General features: G+C 37.3%; 1 protein-coding gene across 4 annotated transcripts in view; it reads left to right on the top strand.

The window, feature by feature from the left end:
* Nucleotides 1-410: 410 nt before the first annotated feature.
* arhgef40 (Rho guanine nucleotide exchange factor (GEF) 40) overlaps nucleotides 411-26,862 on the top strand; it is a 59,526-nt gene continuing 33,074 nt past the window's right edge. For 2 of the 4 annotated variants that reach the window (XM_067399925.1, XM_067399922.1), the window contains exons 1-18: nucleotides 411-534; nucleotides 7,298-7,414; nucleotides 8,876-8,983; nucleotides 10,632-10,917; nucleotides 11,131-12,391; nucleotides 12,570-12,793; nucleotides 14,816-14,965; nucleotides 15,037-15,151; nucleotides 15,398-15,491; nucleotides 15,591-15,677; nucleotides 16,205-16,321; nucleotides 18,560-18,658; nucleotides 18,809-18,960; nucleotides 19,079-19,217; nucleotides 21,789-21,908; nucleotides 22,054-22,245; nucleotides 23,015-23,530; nucleotides 25,908-26,275. In XM_067399925.1, coding sequence (XP_067256026.1) covers nucleotides 532-534; nucleotides 7,298-7,414; nucleotides 8,876-8,983; nucleotides 10,632-10,917; nucleotides 11,131-12,391; nucleotides 12,570-12,793; nucleotides 14,816-14,965; nucleotides 15,037-15,151; nucleotides 15,398-15,491; nucleotides 15,591-15,677; nucleotides 16,205-16,321; nucleotides 18,560-18,658; nucleotides 18,809-18,960; nucleotides 19,079-19,217; nucleotides 21,789-21,908; nucleotides 22,054-22,245; nucleotides 23,015-23,530; nucleotides 25,908-26,275 — 4,148 coding nt within the window. In that variant the 5' untranslated portion in view covers nucleotides 411-531. The remainder of the gene's footprint in view (nucleotides 535-7,297; nucleotides 7,415-8,875; nucleotides 8,984-10,631; nucleotides 10,918-11,130; nucleotides 12,392-12,569; nucleotides 12,794-14,815; nucleotides 14,966-15,036; nucleotides 15,152-15,397; nucleotides 15,492-15,590; nucleotides 15,678-16,204; nucleotides 16,322-18,559; nucleotides 18,659-18,808; nucleotides 18,961-19,078; nucleotides 19,218-21,788; nucleotides 21,909-22,053; nucleotides 22,246-23,014; nucleotides 23,531-25,907; nucleotides 26,276-26,862) is intronic. The other 2 variants (XM_067399924.1, XM_067399923.1) reach the window with 2 other exon arrangements.

Here is a 26,862-nt window from a genome sequence, read left to right as displayed (position 1 = left end):
CTAACGGTATTATGAATTGAACTGAGTCTGAACAGTGTTTGTGAAAAAAAGCCTCACTGAAGTAGGCTATTTATTAGTGAATTTACAAAAGAGGCATCACCGTGTCAATTTCAAAAGATTGTTAGTGCTTGCAGATTTGACACTAAATCTTAAATCTGACACTAAATAGCTTATGTGGCAGTTTTAAAACAGGCAAATAAATGATCATAACTAAATGTACCAAATGCATATTAATCAACTACAAAAACTCCAGTAAATCAGGATGGTTTCAGTGCGTTTCTTCATATGCAGCTGATGGCAGTGGAGGGCAGTGGAAATAATGACTGCGACTCACTGTAGCTCTTGTTCTGCAGATGGGAGGGACTGACATGCCTCTCTCCCTCCCTCCACCATCAGACTCCTGCATTTCACAAAACTTCAGACTGGCAAACACTGAAGCGACGGTTAAATTCGAGAAAAGTGATCGTTTGTCTGTGTGGATGTTCAGAAACAGAATTAAGAGCGATGTAGTCCGGGCGGCCGAGTGAAGTGATGGTGAGTACAGCTGTCTTGCAGGAATTTTTACATTTGACATTTAGCAATGCTTTTATCCGAAACGAATTTAATATAATGAAAACACGATTAACCTTAACGAGGCGGTAACAGAAGTGCTGCGATAGCTGAAACAAAGTTACAAAATTAACCTGTAGGTAACTTTTAGAAAAACTTTTACTTCATAAATGTATTGAAAGACATCGGTCTCTTTGTTTGAAACGACAGTAGGAATGTGTAATCCTTAAACAAATTTACCACATTGAAGGTCAAAATGTCTCTGCAGGTATTCTTATTATAGGAAAACTTGTTATTAATGTCATTAAACTTAATAAATAAAATGACAGGAAGTTTCTGAAAGCTTCTCATGGTGAAAAAAACCCTATATTATAGTACTAGTTTTATAGTGCTGATGATATTTGCAGTGATTACAGGCTAGGTGGAAAGAAACCATGGATACTATGGTAAATGGGAATACAACAACAGTAAATAGGAAAAAAAAAAAAAAACTGAAGGTGGGAATTCCCCCTCATCTCATTTGAACTCACCAGGAAAAACTGCAGGACACACTGATGCTTAACAAACTCAGGACTCTGTTATAAAAAGACTTCAGGGTTTCTGGACTTTCTTTATGACTGTTTCATATAAAAAAAGAATAGAATGGAATAGGAGTGAAGTAAAACTAATATGACAGTAATTAAAACAAAACAGTTAGAGTAGTGAATACTGGTTTAGTTAAACCAATATAATAGAATAATTTAAAAATGAATTAGAAGAGTAAAGCTTAAAAAATAGAGTATTTGAATAATAGAATACGTCTGACTTGAAGCAAATATAGTATAATTGCATAGATGAATAAGAGAATGCGGAACTAATAGAGTAGAACAGTTAGATAATAAAATTAATGAATATAACCGAATTGCATAGTGAAATAAAACAAAATATGAGTAAAATGAAATGTTTTATAGCACAAAACAACATTATTTTCCATGACTTTCACAGTTTCATATGAATAGACAAGAATATTAGTGAAATAAAACAAATATAATAGAATTAATGGAAGTTAAACCAATAGAATTGAGTAATTGAGAAACATTATTAGGAGAAAAGTTCAATAAATGGAAGAAGTCTGGAGTGAAACAAAAATAATAGAATTGCATAGCTGATTTATGTAATTATACATCTTTTTTTTCTTTTAGAAAAGTTGTTAAAATGTATCAATATGATCAGGTTTTTGAGGAATGTTTGTTTGTATGTCTTTCAATCATCATTGCATTGCATTATATGAACAGAATTCCACTGTTAAAAAAGAAAGGAATAAACTGAAACAAACAGAATGGTATCTTTTAATAACTGTAATTAGTTTCCACGACTTTCACACAGTGTGACTGTGAATGGCTCAGAGAGCTCATTACAGACAGATAATATGTGATAATAGTATTAATAGAGTGACAGCTGTAATGGGGTTATTGCAGTGTTCTGGACGTCCTGCATCAGTCCCAAACTCTCACAGACGCTTGTTACTGTCCATCTGTTGGCATGTTTACAAATACAAACTGAGGCAGAGGTTCCGAATGCTGATGTGACTTCAGCTGCTGCCAGTGTTTGGTGTGTGTGGGACAGGGTGGAGCAGTCTGGCTGGAATATATAGAGACAGAGAGAGGGAGACTGTTTTACTTTGAGAGAAATGAAAAGACATGATGGTGGTTTGGGTGAAGTTGCATTTTCCACACAAGACCTCAAATAGAGGCAGATGATTCATTTTCAGTTGGGAGAGGTGAGAGTACGTGGAAAAATACATCAATACACACTTACACACACATTTACATGTTATAGCATATGGTTTTATCCAAATTGATTTACAAATGAAGAACATCACAAGCAATTCATAGTGCACAATGTCTAGTTTAAAATATATAAATAATATTAGTACACAAGCTAAAGTAGAAGTGTAATGCACCACAAATAGGAGGACACACACATGCACACAAATATTATCGTTAAGTATGCTTAAGCCAACCTTATAATGTCTGAATGACATTGCATTAGATAACAAAACTTCAAACCAAGTGTCATTTACTTTAAAGATGGCACAGGCAAAACCTTTCACAAAAAGGAGTTTGTTGCATTAGAAATGGTAACACTTTACCATGTAGTATTGTGCCTCTTTGTGGTGGTTAGTGGAACATGTTGATAGTTAAAAGTGATGAACTATAACTGCAAGGACACCTGTGTAAACTTGAGGACAACTGGTTTTAAACAGCTACTAAAAATCAGCAGAACACCAGCTAATTCAAAAACGAAAGTAAAGCAAAGTCAGTGTCGAGAAGAGCTCTACCATTGCTTGTTTTCAGTTGACTCTTGCTTTGTATTTATTATGCAATGACATTCAGACATTTTAGTGCCCTTAGACAGGCATGAGTGTAGGGACACTGTAGATACACACATATACAATTTTTATTGGACAGATCTGTTGTGCACCACAAATCAATGTTTATAACTGCATGAACCATCCATCCATTCAAGACAAAGAATAAAGACTGTACCACTAATTGTTCAATATAAGAACTTGCAAGAGTTGCATTTATTGAAAAAATAACTCTTCTTTTTGTCCAAACTATCCAATGTTAGAGCTCTGGAGTGCTGAAAGGAACTCATTTATAGTTATTTTTATTAAAAATATATGATAATGATTGAACACTTCATGCCCTCCACTGTGTCCTGCACCGTTTTAGGTATATAAAGGGATGGATTGTGTGTGTGTGTGTGTGTGTGTGTGTGTTTGTGTGTGTGTGTGTGTGTGAGAGAGAGAGAGAGAGAGAGAGAGAGAGTCTGGTGGTCACTCATCCAATACTACAATGATATAAATAATTTAATGAATCCCCCCTTCCCGCCCCACCTGATGTCCACACCATCCCCCTTGTTTTTTTTTTTTTTGTTTTTTTTTTTTTACAATTCGACCTCTGAACACAAGTATGTGAATGCAGTTGTTTCTTAATTTTACACATTGTGTTCAGACTGTAATTCATATGGCAACAAAAGTACTCATTGCATTTCAAATACTCTGTGACTTCAGTTACATGACAGACTTAAATCATGATTTTAAGGCCGAGGGACATTCTCATTCTAGCATTTGATTGGACTGAAATCGGTGCAGTGCAGGATGAGTCATCAATATTTTGGTCTTTTTTTTTTTTTTTTTTTTTTTTGGATAGACATGATTTTCAATTCCTATATATTTGCGAGGAAATAAATATATGAGCACATACACTTCAAGAAAACGTTTTGGGGCAGTACGCTTTTTTAATTAAATTAAATTAATACTTTTATTCAACAAGGACGCATTAAATTGATCAAAAGTGACAGTAAAGACATTAATAACCTAACAAAGGATTTCTATTTCAAATAAATGCTTGTATTTAAAACTTTTTCTATTTATCACATAATCCTGAAAAACATGTATCACAGTTTCCAGAAATATATAAAAGAGCACAATTGTTTTCAACATTGCTAATAATAATAAATGTTTCTTGGTCAGCAAATCAGCATATTAGAATGATTTCTGAAGGATCACGTGACACTGAAGACTGGAATAATGATGCTTTGTATCACATCTTACAATATATTCACATAGAAAAAAAGTTATTTTAAATTGTAACAATATTTCACAATATTACTGTATTTTTGATCAAATAAATGCAACCTTGGTGAGCATTTAAAAAAAGCGACTAAAAAAAACAAAAAAACTCATCAACCCCAAACTTTTGAACAGTAGTGTATTTGAATGCAACTTTTTTGCACAGATGTCTATAATATAACAAGAAAATGGCCTAAATTAGGACTTCTTACTGTTTGAGATAGGACAGCTTGTCATGTATAAATTCCTGATTTCTTCAAATATAAACCACTTGCAGACATCACTTACATGATTTAAGACGAAAAAGCTGTTGGATCAGATCCTGAGGGTGAAGTTCCTCATAGAAAGAGGAAATAGTTCTTGAATCTTTTTTTTTTTTTCTATCTCTCTTCCCCCATTCACCGCCTCTTTTGCTCTCTCTCTCTCATTGCCTGCATCTGGATTTTATCATTCTGTTCTTCAGCAGTGTCTGTCTTTTGCTCTCTCTCTTTATGTATCTCTCGCTCCCAACCAACTCTTCCGTTAGGATCTGCTGAGAAAGAGAGGAAGTTGAGCAGAACAATGACACACACATGCACACATGATTTCAGATTTTTGATAAAACAGTTCAAGAACTTTTTTTAGATGCATTAATACTTCATTAACCTCCTCCCAACCTATGAGACATTCACAACAATTTTCAGAAACACTTGAACTAAGGATGTACAAAATAACATATTTTCCAAAATTGACTAATTGGTTTGTCTGAACAGTTAGTCAGTCTTGAGGACGTCCTGAAGTATCAGACACATTTCTTAGGGGGTGCCAAAACAGGGTGTGTTTAAAACAGCTGGCAGAGCGTAACTGATGGATTTTTAGATCAAAATATTTTAGAGCAAATTGTGAAGCAGTCCTACACAAAACCTTTACTCTCTGTGAGGTCGTTCCAAACCAAAACGAGTAACACAAAAAAGTGTTTTGTTAATATTTTATCTTGTTTCTTAAGTGAACAAGAACTAGGGCTGTTGAGCTCCAAACAAAAAGTACCATAAAAAAAAAGAAAAAAAAATAAATCGAAAGAATGAAAAAAAAACACCTTTACTTTCTCACATTCTCTCTTTTTCACTAAGAAATATAAATTATGCATATGTTAATAACTTGTCAATGGTGTCAGTATTTGAATGGAGTTTGATATCTGGTCCTAATCATTGCATGGAAAGAGCAGATGAAAATGTGATCTGTATAAAAGTGAAAAGACTCTAACCTAGATATAACTAACTAACCGAAAGAGAATACTAAATTCCTAGCATTTATACTGCCTGACTTCAATATGTGCATTAGTTTGTCGTTATCCTCATGTGACATGTTCACCTTCCCCCAGTTTTGTCCAAAAAAATCATTTTTTCCCCCGTTTTGTCTTTAATTATGTTTCTCTTGTTTTTTTTTTTTTTTTTTTTTTTTTCATTTTACTTTCTTTCCTGCCATTTTCCTTCTCGGTTTGTTTTTCTTTCCTCACCCTCCCCACCACCCCAAACATGCTGGCCTTCCTGACTGACTTTCCCTCTCTCTTTTCCCTCATCTTTTGTTTATTTCACTCACTGCTCCCTGAGTGGGAGACTTCTGAGAGCATAATATGTTTGTGAAGATGCTTCGGCATAATTGTTGTCAGATGATACTTAGAAGTAGTTCCTAAGAGAAGTATTGTTTAAGCAGGGGAAGAGGGATTTGGAGAAATAGTGTACAAATAAACGAGAGGAAAATGTTCAAGGTTGCTATGACGACAGACCAGTAGTAAATTAAACATCAGTGTTCATGTGCACGTATATGTGTGCTTATTGGACAGCTTGTGTTTCTCAGGATGGCTTCATTCATAAAACACAAGCAGAACAAATTTCTGATCGTAAAATCATTCTTATGTAAAACAATTTATGTAACAATGGATTCATGGACAGTTCAAACCAAATTGTTTCGTGAGACCCAAATCTTTTTTGAGCATACAGGGCTGTACGTTAACATTTTTTTTTTTTTCTTTCACATAGCATTGGTGCTACAGTGGTTAAACGTTTTGTAACACAGGACATACAATGGTAGCACAAGTATAAAACGTCTGTTACCATTTCTGAAAATGACTACAAGTAAAACAATAAAATAAAATACTACAAAATACAAAACAGAATATTTAAAAAAAAAAAAATATATAATAACTATAAAACGAATTAAAACCCGTTATATACAAAGCTATCCAGAGATCGTTGCATTGGAATAAAAAATGGATAGAGACATTTTGACTAATGAAACATATCAATATAGGTCAATATATGGTTTATCTGTGTTCTAGACATCTCAGGTATTTTCATAAGAATAAAGTATATTTTATAATGCAATGCTAATTGACATAGCCTTTATCACTGTATAGAATAGGCCTACTAAAAATATAATTTCTGCCTCATTCTGTGGCCACGTCAGATCACAAAAATAAGTTATTTCAATGAAGTGCATTATGAAGTGAAGCATTATGTAACATTATGAAGTGCATTTGGAGTAAAAAAGTGTAATTAAATGTTCTCTTTTGTTTTGTAAATGCTTCTCATTACAGGTTTGAAAAAAAGTATAGTGTGTGTTTTGCTTTTTCAGCGGCTTTGTCTCACACAAAAGCAAAACTCTATCGCACGTTTGCTGCTGTGGTAAATGTATTCATCGCACAGACTTTTTTCTGTATATAAATACATTATATATATATTATATATATATATAATGTCGCACTGTACAGCCCTGGTGTAAGTGTCAGTGTTGGGGAAGCTACTGTAGGTTTGTCCCATTTCAAATACTTCTGCACTATTCTACACTAGTATTTTGTTGTATGAGTAGACTATAAGACTTGACATGACATTATCTTTACAAAGTTCTATGCTTTATGGCAGAGTACATAGTGTAAGTACACTGTGTACATTTGGCCAGCTTATATAATTTGAGACACAAGACATGCTTTTTCTGAATTCAGTGTACTTGTTGAAAAGGCCATGATGACCATTTGTCCCACAGGAACTTTTAGATGCTGTCTAGAACACAAAACAGGAAGTTGTGTTTTTGAGGAGGAAGAGAAGAAAAAGCTGTCGGCTGTGATGACTAACATGTGAATCGCCTTGTCAGCTTCTGTTTATATACTCTCTTTTTCAGGGTTCAGAGGCGGTAGAGGACTGTGTGCAGGGGGCGTTATCCTCTCTCTATCCTCCTTTTGAAAGCACAGCTCCTCCTCTTCTCTCTCAGGTAAAAACATAAATCTGTACTTTCTAATTTTATTCTATGACTTTTCTAACTGATTGGGCTGTTAGTTTTCCTGAAGCTGACAAACAAACATCCCCAATATCATATAGACTTTCACTGACAATTTCTGACTGTTACTCCTCTAGAGTTTCCAAGCTATGTCCACCAAACTCAGCACTGTCCTTTCTTATGGTTTTCCATGTAGTGTATACCCAAATACCCCCCCCCCCAAAAAAAAAAACAACAACAAACAAACAAACAAACAAAAACATAGACTTTTACTTCATACTATGCATTGCATTTTGATCCATGGTAAAGATAACTGTTGGGCTGTCAATACTGGAAGAGGAGCATTCCACAGAAACAAATCCATGAACCGCATTATTAGACAGTTTTCTAAGGATGCACGATTTATTAAAACCATTTAAAAATCATAATGCAGCATTGCATAATGCTATCATTCTTAAATCTATGCGTACACATGAGAATACATCAATGAAAGTTTAAACCCTCGCTTGGAGTGTGCATGTTTTGATGTTCACATATTCTTGTTGAAGAAATTACAGTGGCTGTAGCATTTCTATCATAAAGAAGTGGCCGATTATTATTATTATTTATATAATATAGCATTTTTTTATTTTTCGGGGTGGCCAAAAACAAGGCTTTTGATCATGCTGTGTAATAACAACAATCACCAGGCTTTAGGCGCCCTCTGCAGACATTTGTTATAATATATATTATGTACTTCTAACATTTCAAGGGAAAAAACTCTTGATGTATTTAAAGGATTAGTTCACTTTAAAAATTTAATTTTCCTGATAATTTACTCACCCCCATGTCATCCAAGATGTCCATATCCTTCTTTCTTCAGTCGAAAAAAAATTAAGGTTTTTAATGAAAACATTCCAGGATTATTCTCCTTCAATGGACCCTACTGTCGAAGGTCAAAATTACAGTTTCAGTGTAGCTTCAAAGGGCTTTAAACGATACCAGATGAGGAATAGGGACTTATCTAGCGAAACGATCGGTCATTTTCGAAAAAATTTAAATGTATATGCTTTATATAAACAAATGATCGCCTTCCAAGTGGTTCCACCAAAACCGTACTTTCGTATTCTTCAAAACGTTTACGCTGTATGCCGTATTCAACTTACGGAACAAATGCAGTGCCAGTTCCATTTTTTTTTCGTAAGTAGAATAGGGAAGGTTGGTAATTAGGGAAGGAATTTGGTAATAAATTTATTTTTTAAATAAATAATTATGAGACATGCCCTTTTTTCTGCTTGAGCCCATCCCCCAAAATGTCTGTTCACGTCCCTGATTACAACACTAAATAAGCACTAAATAAGTCTTCATCAAACCAACATTCAGTATGTCTTGATATTTTTTTTACTCTGATTAGTTTTAGTTTCCAGTCATACAAATGTTCTAAAATGACAGCATATTTTTGTTTGTGTCATGTAGGTGTTCTCCGTACTTGAGTCCACCTATCAGCATGACAGCTTGAGATATCTGCTGGATTTCTTCATTCCTGCCAAACATCTTCTGCATAGATTACAACAGCATGCATGTGTAAGTGTTCTGCTAAGGCAAGCATCACTATTACTATCGACCATTCTTAGGGATAGAAGCTTGTTCAAATACCTGACATTAAGTATTAAATTTCAGTTTATTATGTAAAGGTATGCACTATTATTTTGTTTAAGAGATGGCCTGGTGGATAGTAGAAAGACATAGACTTAGACTAAATGAGGGACCTGAACCATATAAAGAGACCAGAATATCAGATGTGCTTTTTTGGCTTGAGACAGTAAACAATTTCCTACAAACCCCCCACAAAACCCCCACAAAAAAACACCTAGCAACCACCCAAAACACCTTAGAAACCACAAAAAAAATGTAAAAATCTACTGACCATTTGCAATACCACACTTACTAATATTACTTTTCCCTTACACACATGGTAATTATTCATATGCAGTCAAACACAAACAAGCTAAATGTTCACTATGAAACTCTCACACTTACATAAATACATGACACACACACATTCTCAGCCGAATCTGTTTTCATTGTCGCTATGAGAAGCTGCCAGGGACGAGAGCCTCAGTCTGAGTCATGACGGTAATTCTTACCATATGTGTGTGTGAGAAAGAGACTAGGGCCTGAGAAAGGCTGGAGGAGTGTTTGGTTGAGAAATGGGGGAGGGATAAACAGACCGAACACTGGGGCACATTGAGAAAGAGGGTAGGAAGGGAATATCAGGGTGAGAAAATTAGGGGCTGTTCACTGAAGGAGGAAGAAATACAACATTTTTTAGATGGGTTGAAGATATGACTGTAAAATGACTGTAAATGACAGACCTTAAAGCAGAGGGTGGGATTTCATAGAAAAGAGAGGATGATATAGGAGGGGAAGTGCATGGATTCTTCAACATAATTTAATCATGATCGTGTGAGTGATTAAGGATCAGGAGGGATTCATGTCATGGGATAATCGGTTCTATAGCCTGAAGAGAAAGCATTTGAATTTGTGTTTAGATTTTCAGTTGTGAGGTAAGTAAACACTTTCAAATGGAAGAGATCACAATATGATTAATGTGGGAGATATGTGTGTAATTGATAACAGAATTTAATATTTAAAGATGCAGACAAAGTTGAGATAATGATGAGCAATGTTGCACTAGCCAAGAACATCCATGTGAAGTTATTAGCAGCAGCCTCTTGGCAAATAAGTGTTAGATGTCCTAGATAGCCATGACTATTATGAGGTTTCATTGGTCTAATATCCTGCTCAACATGACTATACATTAAACATCAAGTGTGTACTTATTGGCTGTGATTGTTTTGCATCATTTTGCTGGAAATATGCTACAATATAAGTTGGCACTAGAATTTCATAATTCTTGATCGACAATTTCACAATTATTTATCTACTTTTAATACCACAGTAAAATAGTACTAGCCTAATTTAAATAAAACTAGACAAGTAACAGTCAGTAATGAATTCAAATTCTGTGTGCACAGAAGATTGTCTCTCAGAACAGCATGCCTATATTGAATTGAGACCTTTTTTTGCATCTCTTTTGTGCCTGAATGGCTGTGTGTTTTAAGGTTGTGTTACAAACTGGATCAATTTCAAGCTTGGATTTAATAACTGTTATTCCATTATGACATTAGACAGGCTATCTTTGTAAGAAATCTTTCTCTCTTCCTCTCAGTCTCAGTATCTAGGCTGTCTCTTCTTGCACTCTGGTTGGCCACTATGTTTGGGAGAGAAGGTAGTGGTACAGCTCTCTACTTTGGACTGGAGACTCCTGCATAGTACTGACTTCTACCTACAGGTGGTCCCATTTTCAACACGTTGTCCTCGCCTTGCTCTTAAGTGCCTTGCACCTGGTGGGCGGAATGTACAGGAGGTTTTAGTGCCAGAGTCACAACACCCGCTGGTATTTACTTCTGAGTGGCTACATTGCATCAACAAGGAGCGTGGCTGCAAGAGAGAAGGTAAGACAAAAATGGAAGAATAAGAAAACCATTGGTTAGGGTAGATGGTGGTGAAATGGGAGACCAATGGTAGAAAAAAGGGTCAGCATAATTAGGACAGTTTTAGTGTGTCATGATGTCTAAACAATGTCTTAAGGTTTTGTTTGTCTTTTTAGAATGATACATAGAGTGCACCCTTTTTCTCAGTTCTTTTCAAACTTTCTTGCCATGTAGGTGGAGGATGTTTGGACACCTGTCTAGTGAGTACATGTGACGGAGTGGTCCGTATTCCATGGGAAGAGGTGGTCTATCCTAAACTCTTGCACAATCCATCCGATCCTCTCCAAGACAATCCTGACACAACTGACTTGTCATCAGGGGGTTCAGGCCTTGGCTGGGGTGGCTCTTCAGGAGAGCATGATTCCTGGTCTTGGGATGAAGAGGATGACTTGCCTCCAGATGGGAACGAGGCAGAGATTGAGGCCGCATTAGAATGTCTGCGCAGAAGCAGTGATGACCACCTTTTAGGTGATGGTGCTGGAGATTATGTTGAACTGCTAGAGCCCCGAGGAGGACCAGATGGTGGTGCTGATCCTAAACAGCGATATCTGGAGATGCATGGGATATGTAAGACCAAAACATTACCCCTGTGTAGGAGGGGTAAAGCAATACGACTACGAAAGGGGAAGGGGAGAGGGTATGGGAGGACTGAAACTGGTGCTAGGGCTGGAAGTCTGGTACGAAGGGATAGCAACAACAACGGTAAGGATGGTGTCGTTTCCTGCAGTGACTTGGCTACCTCACGGCCCTTGCCTCGTGTCATTGATTTAGGTCGACAAAGGAGGTCATATTCCCCTTCTTTCCAGGACTCTGATGAAGGTGCTAAGGACCCAGTAGGTCTTGAATGCAGATCTCATTGTATGAACAATCCAGCCAAAGAGAGGAGGCCAGGGGTAGGTAAAGAGAGAGATGGGACTGGAGGTACACTGCCCTGTCAGAGAAAAAAGGGATCAAGTGGGCGATGTTCCATAGATGCTAATGATGTGGCAAAGAACAACGCAGAGAGTCTTGGAGAAGGACAACAGGACCACAGTCAAAGATCACACTGTGGCTGTGATGATACAATTTTGGACAGTACTTTAAACAGTAGACATGAGGTTGCAACATTAACAAATCCCTCCAATGCTGCAGATAATAGCACTATCCCGTTGGCTGTTTATGGGGAAACAGAAGGCATAAACAAGCAATTGGCTGGACAATCTAGGACAAGTACAACATCCCTCCGAGATTCCTCCATGAACAATGCATCTGATTTATCAGGTTGTGCGCAAAGCAGAACCAAACATTCAGACAATACCAGTGATGAGAAAACAGATAAAATTATGCCACCATCAGGTACATTGAGTACCATGGGAGAAAAGCGTGCGGGAAAGTCAGAGAATTTTGTTTGTCCCAGAGGAAAAGAAGTAAAAACCGGTGGATTTAGAGCACCCAGGTATGGCCATGTAGACATTTAGAGTTGCAAATATGAAATTCCGGTAATACTTCAAATATTTTTGTTTGCACCATCTTGTTGTGCTCAGTACTGCCTGTACCATACCACAGATACCATTCCACTATAACCATACAGAATCTGTTGAATCACTAAAACACATACATTTGCTTTTCTACAGGAGGAAGAGGAAAGCCAGAGGCAAAGGGAAGGCCAAATCCAATGGCCGTGTCCAACATAAAGGCAAGGGTGATCCAGTCATCTCAAAGAACCAGAGCAAAACCACTCACCCAATCAGCCATTCTAGTCAATCAGAGGAGGCTCCTCAGCTATCCAAAGATTGCAAAGTCAGTGTACCAGCCACTGATGCAGATACAGAGGCAAAGCCAAAGGCCAAAGATGTTGGTATGTTCTGATCAGCACAGTTAATGCTTATTTGTGGCCTCACATTGAGTAAATAATTGCTTGCATTAACAGAACACTATATAGCGCGATTGAAGAATCAGAATTGAGTTTTCCAGAGAGCCGTGTAAAAATATAAATGAATGATGCATGGTTATGCTTATGCACTACACAAGTTTGTGAAAGGACTGCTAATGCCAGGTAAACGTAAAGCAGAAGACGAATCTACTTCATATTCACAAATACCAAAACAACATGTCTAGAACCTATTATAATGATGCTGTCTAGCGGATGTGGCGCTACACGACATGACAAATTCCCAACAGTAAAATGATGCCCCATTCATACTCCAGCACTCTGACACAAAAGACAAATGGATTTGCAACATTCGCTTTGTTGCTTCCAGTAGTCTGTTGCAGTGAAAAGACAAGAAAATATGACAAGGCATATCTCGCCATCGGAATTACCAGTTCAACGCTGGGTAATGAAGAAACACCACAGTGTGTTGCATGACTCAAAACTTCTGACAATTTTAATTCAAACAAGTTAAAGGGTTAGTTCACCCAAAAATGAAAATGATGTCATTAATGACTCACCCTCATGTCGTTCCAAACCCGTAAGACCTCCGTTTATCATGGGAACACAGTTTAAGATATTTTAGATTTAGTCCGAGCTTTCTGTCCCTCCATTGAAAATGTATGTACGGTAGACTGTCCATGTCCAGAAAGGTAATAAAAACATCATCAAAGTAGTCCATGTGACATCAGTGGGTTAGTTAGAATTTTTTGAAGCATCAAAAATACATTTTGGTCCAAAAACTACGACTTTATTCAGCATTGTCTTCTCTTCCGGGTCTGTTGTCACGACTCCGCAGTGACGCTGCTGACGTAAGACGCTGCTGATGTGTCATCTGGTGCGCCTGAGCTTTGTTTACAGTCTGAGGGAGACGCACGCTGTAAACAAAACAACCTTCGCAAACATGTCTAAGGATTTCGGCACAGAGGAAGACTTGCATTTTTTTGCTCAGCCATATTTATTTGAACCCGAATACACGGACGAAGAACTAAGAGCGATGGAAGAAGCTACGTCAGCAGCGTCACTGTGGAGTCGTGAACGTGGATTGACAACAGACCCGGAAGAGAAGACAATGCTGAATAAAGTCATCGTTTTTGTTATTTTTGGACCAAAATGTATTTTCAGTGCTTCAAAAACGTCTAACTAACCCACTGATGTCACACGGACTACTTTGATGATGTTTTATTACCTTTCTGGACATGGACAGTATACCGTATACATTTTCAATGGAGGGACAGAAAGCTCTCGGACTGAATCTAAAATATCTTAAACTGTGTTCTGAAGATGAACGGAGGTCTTACGGGTTTGGAACGACATGAGGGTGAGTCATTAATGACATAATTTTCATTTTTGGGTGAACTAACCCTTTAAGACACCACTTAGGGACTTCACATCACAAACATAAAGAGAAACCCATTGATGATGAGAAATTGTAGTATGTTTTAAATAAAACCTTTAGAATTTTGCAATCAAGGTCATGTCTGAGAGTGTCTTTATGTGGATGCATCTATATTCATCAAAGAATCCTGAAAAAAAAAGTAGTTTCATCAAAAATATGAAGCAGCACAACTTTTTTCAACATTGATAATCAGAAATGTTTCTTGAGCACTAAATCAGCATATTAGAATGATTTCTGAGGGATCATGTGACACTTAAGACTGGAGTATTAATGCTAAAAATTCAGCTTTGCCACCACAGGAATAAATTATATGTTAAAACTTATTCAAATAAAAAATAGAATATTTCACAATATTACTGTTTACCATATTTTAAATATATAAATGCAGCCTTGGTGAGCATAAGAGACTTTCAAGAACATAAAAAAAAATCTTACATCATGAACACAAAAGGGGGTGGGGGGTGGTATCAAAAAGGGGGTGTGGCAGAAAAAGTTTGGGAACCACTGGCTTACTCCATACGCAGTCTGTTTAAATTCAACATGTATTGCAGAAAACCAGTCTGGCGCATCATTTCCTGAACATTCCCAAACAGAGATGGGATTATCTGAATCTGCTGCTCACTTGGAGTCCAAATCTCCCCCTCCTCATCTTAGAGATTTAGATTTCAATCTTCTGAAGTCGGGAAAGCTAAAATTAACAGGTAAATGTTCTTGCTTTTAATGGTTACAATATATTTGTTTTTCCCTTAACATTAAGTGGCTTCTTATGTAGGTACTATGGATCGACTTGGACGAGCTTTGGTTTTCACAGAAAGTCACCTCCCAGAGGATGGCTGGAACACAGACGAAATGATCAAAGTGTTGTCCTGCTATTACACCATCACCAGGTCTGTTATTTAACCTAGAGTATATGGCAGAGACAATCACACCTGTCATGAAACTTAAACACATATTACATGCATTGGTTTCTTTGAATGAAAATATTTATATTGAGTGAGCTAAAGTTAGAGTTGGCCAGGCTTTTGGTAAATCCCCAGTGTTTCGCTGAATTTTAGGCTGGGGGCACTATCTCATGACCTTTTACTGTGCTTGGCTAATGTGCATACTAAGCTGTGCTTATTTTGAAATAACAGACCTATGGTCAAAGAGAAGGGTCTTACCGTGATAGTGGACAGCAGAAAGTCTGCCCCGTCTGAACTCTGTCTCTCTGCACTGAAGCTCTTCAAGGTGAGTCAGTGCACTGACTGTGTTTGTGGTCCAGTTGGCGCTTTGTATTGATTCTAAATCTGTTTTGTCTGTGTGTTTGTTTCGGCTTATGTTTAACAGGGACAGGTGGCAACAGGGCTTGACTCGATTCTTATCCTAACAGAGGAACAAGAAGAATCGACCCAACCGTGTCTGGATGGAATAGAGGTTTCTACATTGAGTTAATATTTATCAATCAATTTAGGCAAACACAAAATAGGAATGGAAGGGAATGGGCTTTCCAATTACTTATTGTGCTCAACAACTATGTGACAAACATAAGAGAGATTGAGAAGAGCAGCTATTGGTACTTAAATGGATAGTTATAGATGTGTCATCTGTGATGCGGAGTTAATATTAAGCCTAGTCTCCCTTAGTTACTGTTGCAAATTCTGCTTAACTATCCTAGTAGTGCTTGTTTGGATTATATCTGGATTCTTCTCTGTGTCATGGAAGGCTACATCCGAAATTTGAAATCCATCAACACCTTAAACATAAGATTATATTATTTATGTCACAGAGACCATCTCACAGACATATAGAAAGCAAAGATTTCATAGTTACAACAGTTGGCACAGTTGGAACTCCACATCCCCAGGGAGTTTGTTCAGTTCCTGTGGGAAAGTTAATGTTCAGCCTGGTGCTCAAGCATTTGAGTAGATAATAAAAACTCGTTAGCTATTTTACTCTCTCAGGTGCATACAGTACGAGGTACGGGCATCCTTCAGCAGTTTGTGGACAAGCAGCAGTTGCCCAGAGAAATGGGTGGAGACTTTAACCACTCACATGAGGACTGGCTCACTTTCAGACTGGTAAGAAATTACTTGGCAAGTACTCTTGCATAGCCAGATATTTGGCATGGTTCACATTACAGCTTATTCTGACTGTCAGCTTGTGGATTTCTAGTTTACTTACTATTAATAGTCTTAAACAAAACTCTGAATAAGAAAGGATTTGAGGATTTTACGCCACTTACCTGACAAACTTTGAGAAATGTTATTTCTTCTCAAAAGTGCTCACTTTATCAACCTGGTATATTGTAAATACTACTTTGTTTTTATTGTCTCTAAATACTACGCTACACATGACTGATGGAAATTGCATAGAACACTATATAAACCTTTCAAGACCATCAGCTCTGAAGTCATACAGTGGCATGAAAAAGTATGTGAACCCCTTGCAGAATCTGTGAAAATGAGAATTATTTTAATAAAATATTGATTCTCAATACTGTGTGTGGTTACCTGATGATCCACGACTGTTTTTTTGTTTTGTGATGGTTGTTCATGAGTCTCTTGTTTGTCCTGAGCAGTTAAACTGAGCTCTGTTCTTCAGAAAATTCCTCCAGGTCCTGCAGATTCATCAGTTTAAGCATTTTTGCATATTTGAACCCTTTCCAGCAGTGGCTGTATGATTTTGAGATTCATCTTTTCACACTGAGGACAAATGAGGGACTCAAACTAAACTATAAAAAAGTTTCAAACATTCACTGATGCTCCAGAAGGAAACACGATGCATTAAGAGCTGAGGGGTGAAAACTTTTGAATTTAAATATCAAGGTAAATTGTACTTAATTTTTCTGCCGGGAAACATGCAAGTATCTTCTGTTGGTTCCGAAGGGCAGTACTAAATGAAAAACAATTATATTTAAACAAAATAAGAAAAGTTGTGACATCTTCATCCAGTTCAAAAGTTTTCACACCCCGACTCTTAATGCATAATTTTTCCTTCTGGAGCATCAGTGAATGTTTGAACCTTTTTTAATAGTTGTGTTTGAGTCCCTCAGTTGTCCTCAGTATGAAAACACAGGTCTCAAAATCCTACAGTCACTGCTGGAAAGGGTTCAAATATGCAAAAAATGCTTGAAAACTGATGAATCTACAGGAGCTGGAGGATTTTTCTGAAGAACAGAGCTCAGTTTAACTGCTCAGGACAAACAAGAGACTCATGAACAACCATCACAAAACAAAAAAACAGTCGTAGATCATCAGGTAACCACACACAGTATTGAGAATCAATGGTTCACATACTTATGAATGGGGTTATTTTAATAAATTCAGCTATTATTTTGTCTTATGAACTAAATGCAGACATCTTTTATGTAAAATATCTTACTCAGGACAGTACTAAACAAAAAAAAAAAAATGCATTTTTTATTATCCCTCTTATTTATTAAATTAATTCTCATTTTCACAGATTCTGCAAGGGGTTCACATACTTTTTCATGCCACTCTAATTTATATAATGAATGTGATATTATTTTTCATTTAAAAAAAAAAAAAAAACACTATTGCACTATCCATAATCCTATGGCAAGATTCACCAATAGAGAAGTTACTGTTTACATGGAAATAGGAATAGAAATCTTTCAGTGATTTTTACAGGTGAGGAGAAACTAGCACTTACCTGATATAGGATGTTGTAGCATTAAAGGTTAAATACAGTACTTGTGTTTTCTGAAAAGAAAATACACTAAAAGACTTTAAAAAACCCAGACTGATTTGAGTACCTGCTTCATAGTGCTTCATGAAAAGTACTTGTTTATTTATTCCCTAATACTGTATAACCAGGGTTGCAAAACACAGTTCCTGGAGGGCCAAGTCCTGCAGAGTTTAGTTCCAACTCTGGTCCAACACACATACACAAATAATTAATGGGGAATATATTTCCTGAGCAAAACTTTTGCACTTTTACATAACCTGTCCATTAACATTCAAAACAGATTATTATTATTTTTTTTTTAATGGACATCTTCTTTGTGTGTGTGTGTGTGTGTGTGTGTGTGTGTGTGTGTGTGTGTGTGTGTGTGTGTGTGTGTGTGTGTGTGTGTGTGTGTGTGTGTGTGTGTGTGTGTGTGTGTAAACTTAGCACTTTGGTTAAATATATTTAGAATCTTTCCCACAACACAACATATTTTATGTTTAGAAATAGAGTTAAGTTATACTCATAAAAAGGACCAATAAACTTAAATCTAAACGTTTTAAGAATTACCACAAGGCTTATTCAACATCTGCAGCAGATTAACATGCTCTTCCTAATGCTCTGCACAGAGTTTGGAGCAGCTGACTGAGCGCTGTGAATGCGCCCTCACCCTGCTGGGAGACGCACTGCAGTCTATAGACACAGAACCACTACCTGACAGTATTAAGGTTAGGCAGCATTTGATGGCAATATGATTTGCTGTCTTCTTAAAGTGTATTACAATACTTAATTGTTTGTGTAATATTTTATATTCAACAACTATGCAGATGCTGACAGATTAGTTTATTAGACTAATAACTAATTCTATTCACTTGTAGAATGTTCCCCACAGCGCTGACAAACACAGACAGTTAATGACAAGCATCCTCACTGACCAGCGGCTGACAGAGCTGCAGCAGAGGGGCGGAGCTTGGCTGGCAGGTCTGGCCAATGGGACATCAGGATTGGCGCAGAAATCACCAGACTGCAAGTATGAATAGAATAGAGAGAGAGTAAATAATAATACTGTACAATTAGTTCACATTTCACTTAGTTTCAATTAAATTCAATCTGGATTGTTGCTTACATTACAAGCTTTTTGCTTTTAGGGCTGCTTTAGCAGTGACCTCTAACCTATATGACAGTGTGGATGATGCGCTTCATCGGCTGGTGCGTGTGTCCAATCAGAGGGGTCGTGACCTCGAAGCACTGGGGAGATTGGCTACACTTGTGGATAAACTGGACAAGGTACTGTATGTGTGAGGATAAAGAGTAGATTTGTCAAATTAATTAATTAATTAATTAATTAATTAATTGGGTAGATGTTAGGAATTATTTTAGGTAGACCATCAGACAGAAAAAACAGACATATATTACACCTGCTTCTATTTTTCAAGTAATTCCGAAGACCTTCAATAGCTTGTTAAACTGGTGAAAGAGCAATGATTATGTCAGAGATCAAATTTGATTAAGGAATAACAAATTTTATTAAATAAAGTGAAAAAGTAACTAAATAAATGGATCATGTAAATATTACAATTGTAATGTAAAATAAATTCTGAGATAAAGCAAAGCATTATTATCCAAAGTATTTTATCTAACAGATGAAGATTGTGAAGATCAGTGTATAGAAAGAAAGGCTCAAAGAAAGAAGTAAGATATTTGCAGAATGCAAGGAGAGGAAGAAGAAGCAGAAGAAGAAGCCCTGAGTCTTCTGAAACTAAACATTTTTTATGCTGTGATAGCGTAACAAAGGACTAGGGAAAGTACCTATTGAAGTTCTTTGTACTTCTCTTGCACTCACAACAAAATGTACCCTAGCAGTTCTTATTAGGTCACCGTGGTCTTTGTAAGACACATTGAATAACTTAATAAGCAATTGTGGTTTTAACACCTTTAGAACCTTTAAGAGAATGTTGCAGATCTTGCATTATCTAATGTCTGCAGAGATTTTTTTTGTACCAAGGTACCTCAAGTAATCAGTTTTGATGGAAACACACCTGGTCAACAGGATGAATCCCTCAGTCTTACAGCCAAAGATCTTACATTTGAGAACAATCAAACATATCAGAGTATATTGGTAATGGATATGACAATGTAGATATATTTGGTCTTGGCGGAATAGATCTGCTATGCTGCTGCTGTTGATTATTGCTGCTGCTGCTGTAGAGCAAGTACGGGACTTGCTACTGCCAATACATATACGACACGCTGCTGTGAGCAAGTACGACATGCTGCTGCTGTACAAGATAGCTTACATAAATAACCATAGCATCCAGGTGGAGCTGGGGAACATGGAGGGTTTCTGAAGCACGCTGTGCTACTAAGCAATGCTAACTCATGTATTTAAAGATTAAGCACAAAAGCACATTGGCTACTAATGCAGCAGGAACCAATCATCTGTGACCTATAGATAATGATGTGCTAATTAGCAGGTGTGTTAAAGGACCTATTAGTCTGTGCCATCTAGAGTTTCATGCCAGAACTTTGTATGTGGATGGTTAAAGAAATCAATAACATGTAAAAGAATAATCATGCAACATAAAGAATATAATGATTAATGATGATTAAATGAATACATAGCTATCACTGACTAGAATGAAGAAAAGTTTAATATGATTCATAAAAAGAAAAATTAATAAAATACATTAATAAAAAGAATGAAATTCAATAAATTCCAAAATGAAAAATTTTGCATGTGCCATAAACTGTGTTTGATTAAAAATTTTGCATATGCCATAAACTGTGTTTGATTAGGATTGTAACTCAACTCTCAAGGCCTGGAGTTGAACTATTTTGCAGTGTAGACTTTGGTGATTATAATGGGAATGTTCGAGAGAGTGCAGAACAATGAACTCATGCTGAACTGGTGAAACAAACAGTCACGTGAATCTGTGTAAACTTGCAGCTTTGTTGATTATAATGGGAGCATTCCAGTTGTGACGCATCGTGCCGCTCGCTTGCTTTGAATGACTGTTTTGTCTTGTAAGCTTTTAAGGGAACCATGCTGACCATTTAGGCAGTGTGTTGATTTACTCATATGAGACCATATGACAGCAATAAAGTCATTCAGGAACAGCTTGTTTTGGATGTGTTCATTAAGAAAATGGCATGCACTGATGATGTAAATTATATTAAAGGAAAGGGTAACATGAAAATGAAAAGGACCATAAATGCACTATATAATATATTAATATGTCTGAAATGGCTGTGGTTGTTTTTTTTTTTTCTCAATGAAAACATCCTCTCTTGAAATAGCATTTATTTATATATTATCAGTTGTCATTTTAGCTTAACGTTTAGTATTTTTACTAAAACTTCTGTTAGTTTTGTAATTTATATTATTTTTTTTACACTTAGCTTTAATTTATTTTTGTTTTCATATTAATTTCAGTACTTTAACTTCAACTTATTTTACTTCAGTTAGTTGCCAAGGCAAGGCAATTTTGCATGTTTCATCTAATATTTATATTTTATTTCAGTTTTTTTTTTTTTTTTTTTTTTTCAATGAAAATAAATTTTAATAGTTTTAGTTTATAGTTTTAGTTAACAATAACAACACTCCAACTAGTAAATTTCTCCTTTTGTGTTTAATGGAACAAAGAAAGTAATGCAACATGGGGATCGACATGAGGGTAAATGATAAGTAAATAATGATAGAAATGTATTTATTTATTTTGGTGAACTATTCCTTTCCTAATGGCAAAAAAAAAATCAACATTTACTATTTCATAATTGTGCAGTCCTGATACATGTATTTCATCACATATGACATTGACTCCTTGTTTCTTTCTCCCTCTGTGTGTGTGTTCGCTCTAGTGTGAGAGAGACATAGAGCACATACAGGAGCAGCTAGAGGACTATAAACACCCTCCTCTGTCTCTCAGCAGACTGTCACTCAAACAGCACAAGTTCAAGAGCTTCAGAGACTCTGCTATGGTCAGTGACAGCTACAACTGAAATGGGCTTTCATATATGATCTGTGATGCTTCTCATTTTCACACATTTGTTATTTTATCTAGCCTATTCCACTCAGGTGCAGCTTGAAACGATCAGCTAGGTTTGCATTTGTGTGCATTTATAGGAGCTTCACAGTGAGACTCTGGTGTTGCTGGCAGAGGTGGAGAGCTGGTCTGAGCTGGACTGGTCTGGTCTTGGAGCTGTCCTGGACAAACTCCCTCCAATAAGGGAAAAAGTGCGAGACATGTCTCACTGTCTGTCGGACTGCTGGACACAGCTGGATAACACACAACGGCTGCTGTCTACACTTACTGAAGTAAAGCACAAACAAATACACAGAGGGATCTCATATTAATGTGAACAGGAATAATTATTAAACTATTTACTGTTTGCCAATGTGGTAACTGGTAAGGGAAATAAACTTACAGTCGGAATGAAATCAAAATGTTTGAATGCATGTTCCAGCTCTTTTTATATGTGATTCATCCACTCATAGATTTTTTTAATAAATAACTTTAACCTTGATCTTTATACCTTTATAACATCAGATAACTGGCTCTTCTTGCAATGCAATGCCACACATTTTTTATTAATTGAAGTTAAACCAATTTATTAAGTAATTTATTAAATCGCTTGCAATTTCTGCTTTATGCCAACTTTAATTCAAGTCTTATAACATTTATCTTACAGTAAATTATGTAGTTTTTAGAATGTTTAGATTTTCCAGTAAAAATACTGATTGAAGGTTTGGTCACATTTATCATTACTCTGCAAAATCCAGGCCTTTCAATAGGAATCTGCACAATCAACATTTCGAGTGAGGGTGAAACATTATTGACAATGGACCTTTCTTGGCCGCAAAATATCTCTGAAATTTCGTTAATGTGACTGCACCTAAAATTATTTATTTATTTATTGCAGTGTAGAAGCATTTTCTTAGGTGTTCTCAATTGTTTGGATCCCATATATACCATATATAGAATATATAGAAATCCCCATATATAGAAATCATTTTTGGCAACTCACTCCTACATACACACACTTATGCCAGTGATCATGACTAAATCTCCATTCCTTCCCTGCAGGCATCTCAGTGGTGTGATGTGGTGTCGTCCTCCTCTCCTTCCTCTTCCTCGTCCTCTCCTCTCTCCTCTCTCCCTCCTATCCCTCCATCACGTTTCCAGGATGCTCGCGCTCTTGCACTGGATCTGGGTGGAGGGGCTTTGTTGGACCTCTGGTCCCAGACTCTGGAGCGCTACCAGAAAACACTGGCTCAGTTTAAGAGCCGAATCCTGCAGGCGGAAAGAGGCTCGTCTACAGCCCCGGGTCAGGAGCAGGACATCGGGGGACGAGGGAGGACTCCTGCGCCCAGCACATCCAGCCTGGGGGATTTAGAGGGTGAAATCGAGCCAGACTGGTGCCCTGGAGGAGGAGGAGGAGGAGGAGGAGAAGGGGGCATGCAGTCCTGGGGTTCACTGGCGTCTCTCTTCCGACCACAAAACTGCTCAACACTCAAGATTGGAGAGGAGAAGAAGAAAGATGGGTTGAATCCAGGAGGGGGAAAGTTTCTGCAAAATCTGTTGCACCCAGCCAAAAAAAATGTTAGTGTTTTAGAATTGCAGTCTAGTGTTTAGAGTTGCAGTCATGTGTCAAAAGTAAACTTTATTGCTACTCCTGTCAATGAAAGGTACACTGAGAAAACCACCCAGAAAACCACCAAGCAACATCCTAACATCTATCTAGAAACTCCCTATCAACCACCAACCACTTAACAACATCCTATCATCTATATAGAAACACCCTGGGAACCTAGCTCTAACAAGCTCTAACAACCTCCAGCAACACTATAGCAACCAACAGGACCCCTAACAGCTGCATGCCAACACCCTAGCAACTGCATACCAATGCTCTGGGATATACCCAGAACACCCTAGCAACCAGCAAAAATACCCAGCTGCAAAAATGCCCAGCAAAAATAGCAGCTGCACAGCAACTCATTAGGAACTCACCTTGCAAACTGCACACAGCAACACTTTAGCAACCACATCCTAAACAACATAAACATCCTAGCAACTATCTAGCAGCTCCTTAGTAACAACCAAGAATTCACAAGAAACTGCCTAGCAACACCCTAGAAACTGAAGAAAAAAGCCATAGTATCCGCTTTAGCAACACCCTGCATAGAGACACCCTAACAACCACATGCCAGGCTAGGATCCACCCAGAACACCCTATAAACCATCAGAAAACTGTCAAGCAACACACTGGGAACCTCCCACAGCATATTAGCAGCCGCCAAGAACACCCTACAAAGCACACAGCAATGACCTAGCAACCGCATATCAACACCCCAGCAACTAATTAGTAGTAACCACCAAAACACACTAGAAACTTCTCAGAAACACCCTAAAAGCTGCATATCAATACACTAGCAACTTGATAGCAACACCCTATGAATCAAGAACACCTTAAAGGGTTAGTTCACCCAAAATTGAAATTAATGTAATTTATTACTCACCCTCATGTCGTTCTACAGCCGTAAGACCTTTGTTTATCTTCCGAACACAAATTAAGATATTTTATTGATGAAATCCGATGGCTCAGTGAGGCCTCTATCGAGAGCAAAGCCATTCAAACTCTTAAGGTCCATAAAGGTACTAAAAACATATTTGAAACAGTTCATGTGAGTTCAGTGGATCTATCTTAATATTATAAAGCGACAAGAATACTTTTTGTGCACCAAAAAAACTAAATAAAGACTTTTCAACAATATATATATGGGCCGATTTCAAAACACTGCTTTGGAGCTTTACAAATCGAATCAGTGAATTGGAGAGCCATAGTCACATGATTTCAGCAGTTTAGCCGTTTGATAGGTGATCTGAATCACTAATTTGAAACAAAAGATTAATAAAGCTCAGAAGCTTCATGAAGCTGTGTTTTGAAATAATATAGATATTGTTGAAAAGTTGTTATTTTGTTTTTTTGGTGCACAAAAAGTATTTTTGTCACTTTATAATATTAAGATAGATCCACGGAACTGTTTCAAATGTGTTTTTAGTACCTTTATGGACCTTGAGAGTTTGAATGGCTTTGCTCCCAATAGTGGCCTCACTGAGCCATCAGATTTCATCAACAATATCTTAATTTGTGTTTCGAAGATGAACGAAAGTCTTAAGGGTGTTGAACGACATGAGGGTGAATAATAAATTATGTTATTTTCATTTTTGGGTGAACAAACCCTTTAACAACCAAACTGCAACAACCTAGCCACTACCCAAAACAAACTGCATACCAACACCTTAGCAATAGCATAACAATTACCTAGGATCCACTCAGAACACCCTGGCAAACATGTAGAATACCCTAGCAGCTGCAAAATAACTCTCTAGTAACTGTCTGACAGCCCCATGGGAACCTCCCACAGCACCCTAGCAACCACCTAGAAACACTCTAGAAACTGCTTAGCTACACCCTAGATACTGCATAGCAACACCCCAGCAACTACATAGAAACATTCTGGGAACCATTTAGAATGCAGTAACAATCATATAGAAATACTTTAGCAAACACCTAGAACCCACTAACAACTGAATAGCAACACCCAAGCAACTGTACGGCAATGCCCTGGGATCCACCCAAAACACCCTAGAACCATTTAAAATACCCAAGCAATCTCACATAAACCCCATAAGAACAATCAAGAACACTATGTTAACTGCATAGCAATCATAGCAATGTTAAAGCAACCAAACGCCAACACTCTAGCAACTCCCTAGGAACCACTAAGAAGAACAAACTAGAAACTACTTAGCAACACCCTTGCAACTGCATAGCAACCCCATATAACATCAAGACATATTTAGGACATTTTTAAGACAGATTTAAACCATGTACTATGTCATAAAAAGTTACTTTCCAGCCAGCCACATTGATTTTATGTTAAACAAATAATTACATACAGTTGTTCTGCTTTAGCCAACAGATGCACCACTCCCTCCCAAACCCCCCCGCAAGCGGCATCCCAGTTTTGACCTTCAGGCTCTGCTGGCCCCACGCCGTTCAGCCGCTGTGTCTAAACCCACCGAGTCCACATCGGGACAGTCTTCTCCACTATCCTGGCTGGGCCGTCGGGCTCTAACAGACTCCATCCTTACAGCGGGAGTGACAGCAGCGGTTCCAGGATGGAGGGATCCTGCTGCTGGAGGAGGAGGAGTGCTCATCAGAGGAGTGGAGGTCAGCAGTAAGGAAGTGGCAGATCATACGGGCTTCACGCGCCAACATGTACTTCTCAGTCGCACTGAAAGAGAGACAGGGGTGGAGAGAGCAGGAGCAACTGCACAAAGGTGTGTTCGTGGCAGGTTTCTCTTCAGAAATTGGCTCCCAAGTAACCACATAACAATGCCCTGGGATCTACCCAGAACAATCAAGCACCCATTTACAATACCCAAGCAATCTCATAGCAACCTCCTACAATTTATGAGAATAAATGATGAGAGGAGCATTAAAAAAGAATAAATTATGAGAGGAGTTTATCTTCAAAATTCGCCTGACCAAACTACTTTATGAGGATTTTCCTTAAAGCGCTAAATAACATCTTAATTTTTGGGCTGTCAGTTGAAAAGCCTTCATTTTGTGTTATTATTTTGTGTTATTGCCACATGTCGCACAAGACATAATGGTAATGTCTAAAACATTGTTCCCTCCTATTGCATTTTATTTTCAGTCTGATTGAAACACTGTTTAGAGTGGTTATTTCTTCTTGAATTTTTGTCTTTCTCATTTATGGTCATAAATGTGCTTTCAAAGTCTTGACACATAGATGTATTTTGGAAAGGCTGTACATATACAGAGTTAAGTAAAAGCCATAAAACATTTATTATAGCTTGTCAAACACTAAAATATGAAATACATGAGAACTTTAAGAATCAAG

The sequence above is a fragment of the Chanodichthys erythropterus genome, chromosome 11 (genome assembly GCF_024489055.1).
Source record: "Chanodichthys erythropterus isolate Z2021 chromosome 11, ASM2448905v1, whole genome shotgun sequence".
Classification (NCBI taxonomy): domain Eukaryota; kingdom Metazoa; phylum Chordata; class Actinopteri; order Cypriniformes; family Xenocyprididae; genus Chanodichthys; species Chanodichthys erythropterus.
Note: the sequence above shows the minus strand (reverse complement) of the source record. Positions and strands in the feature narration are given on the sequence as shown.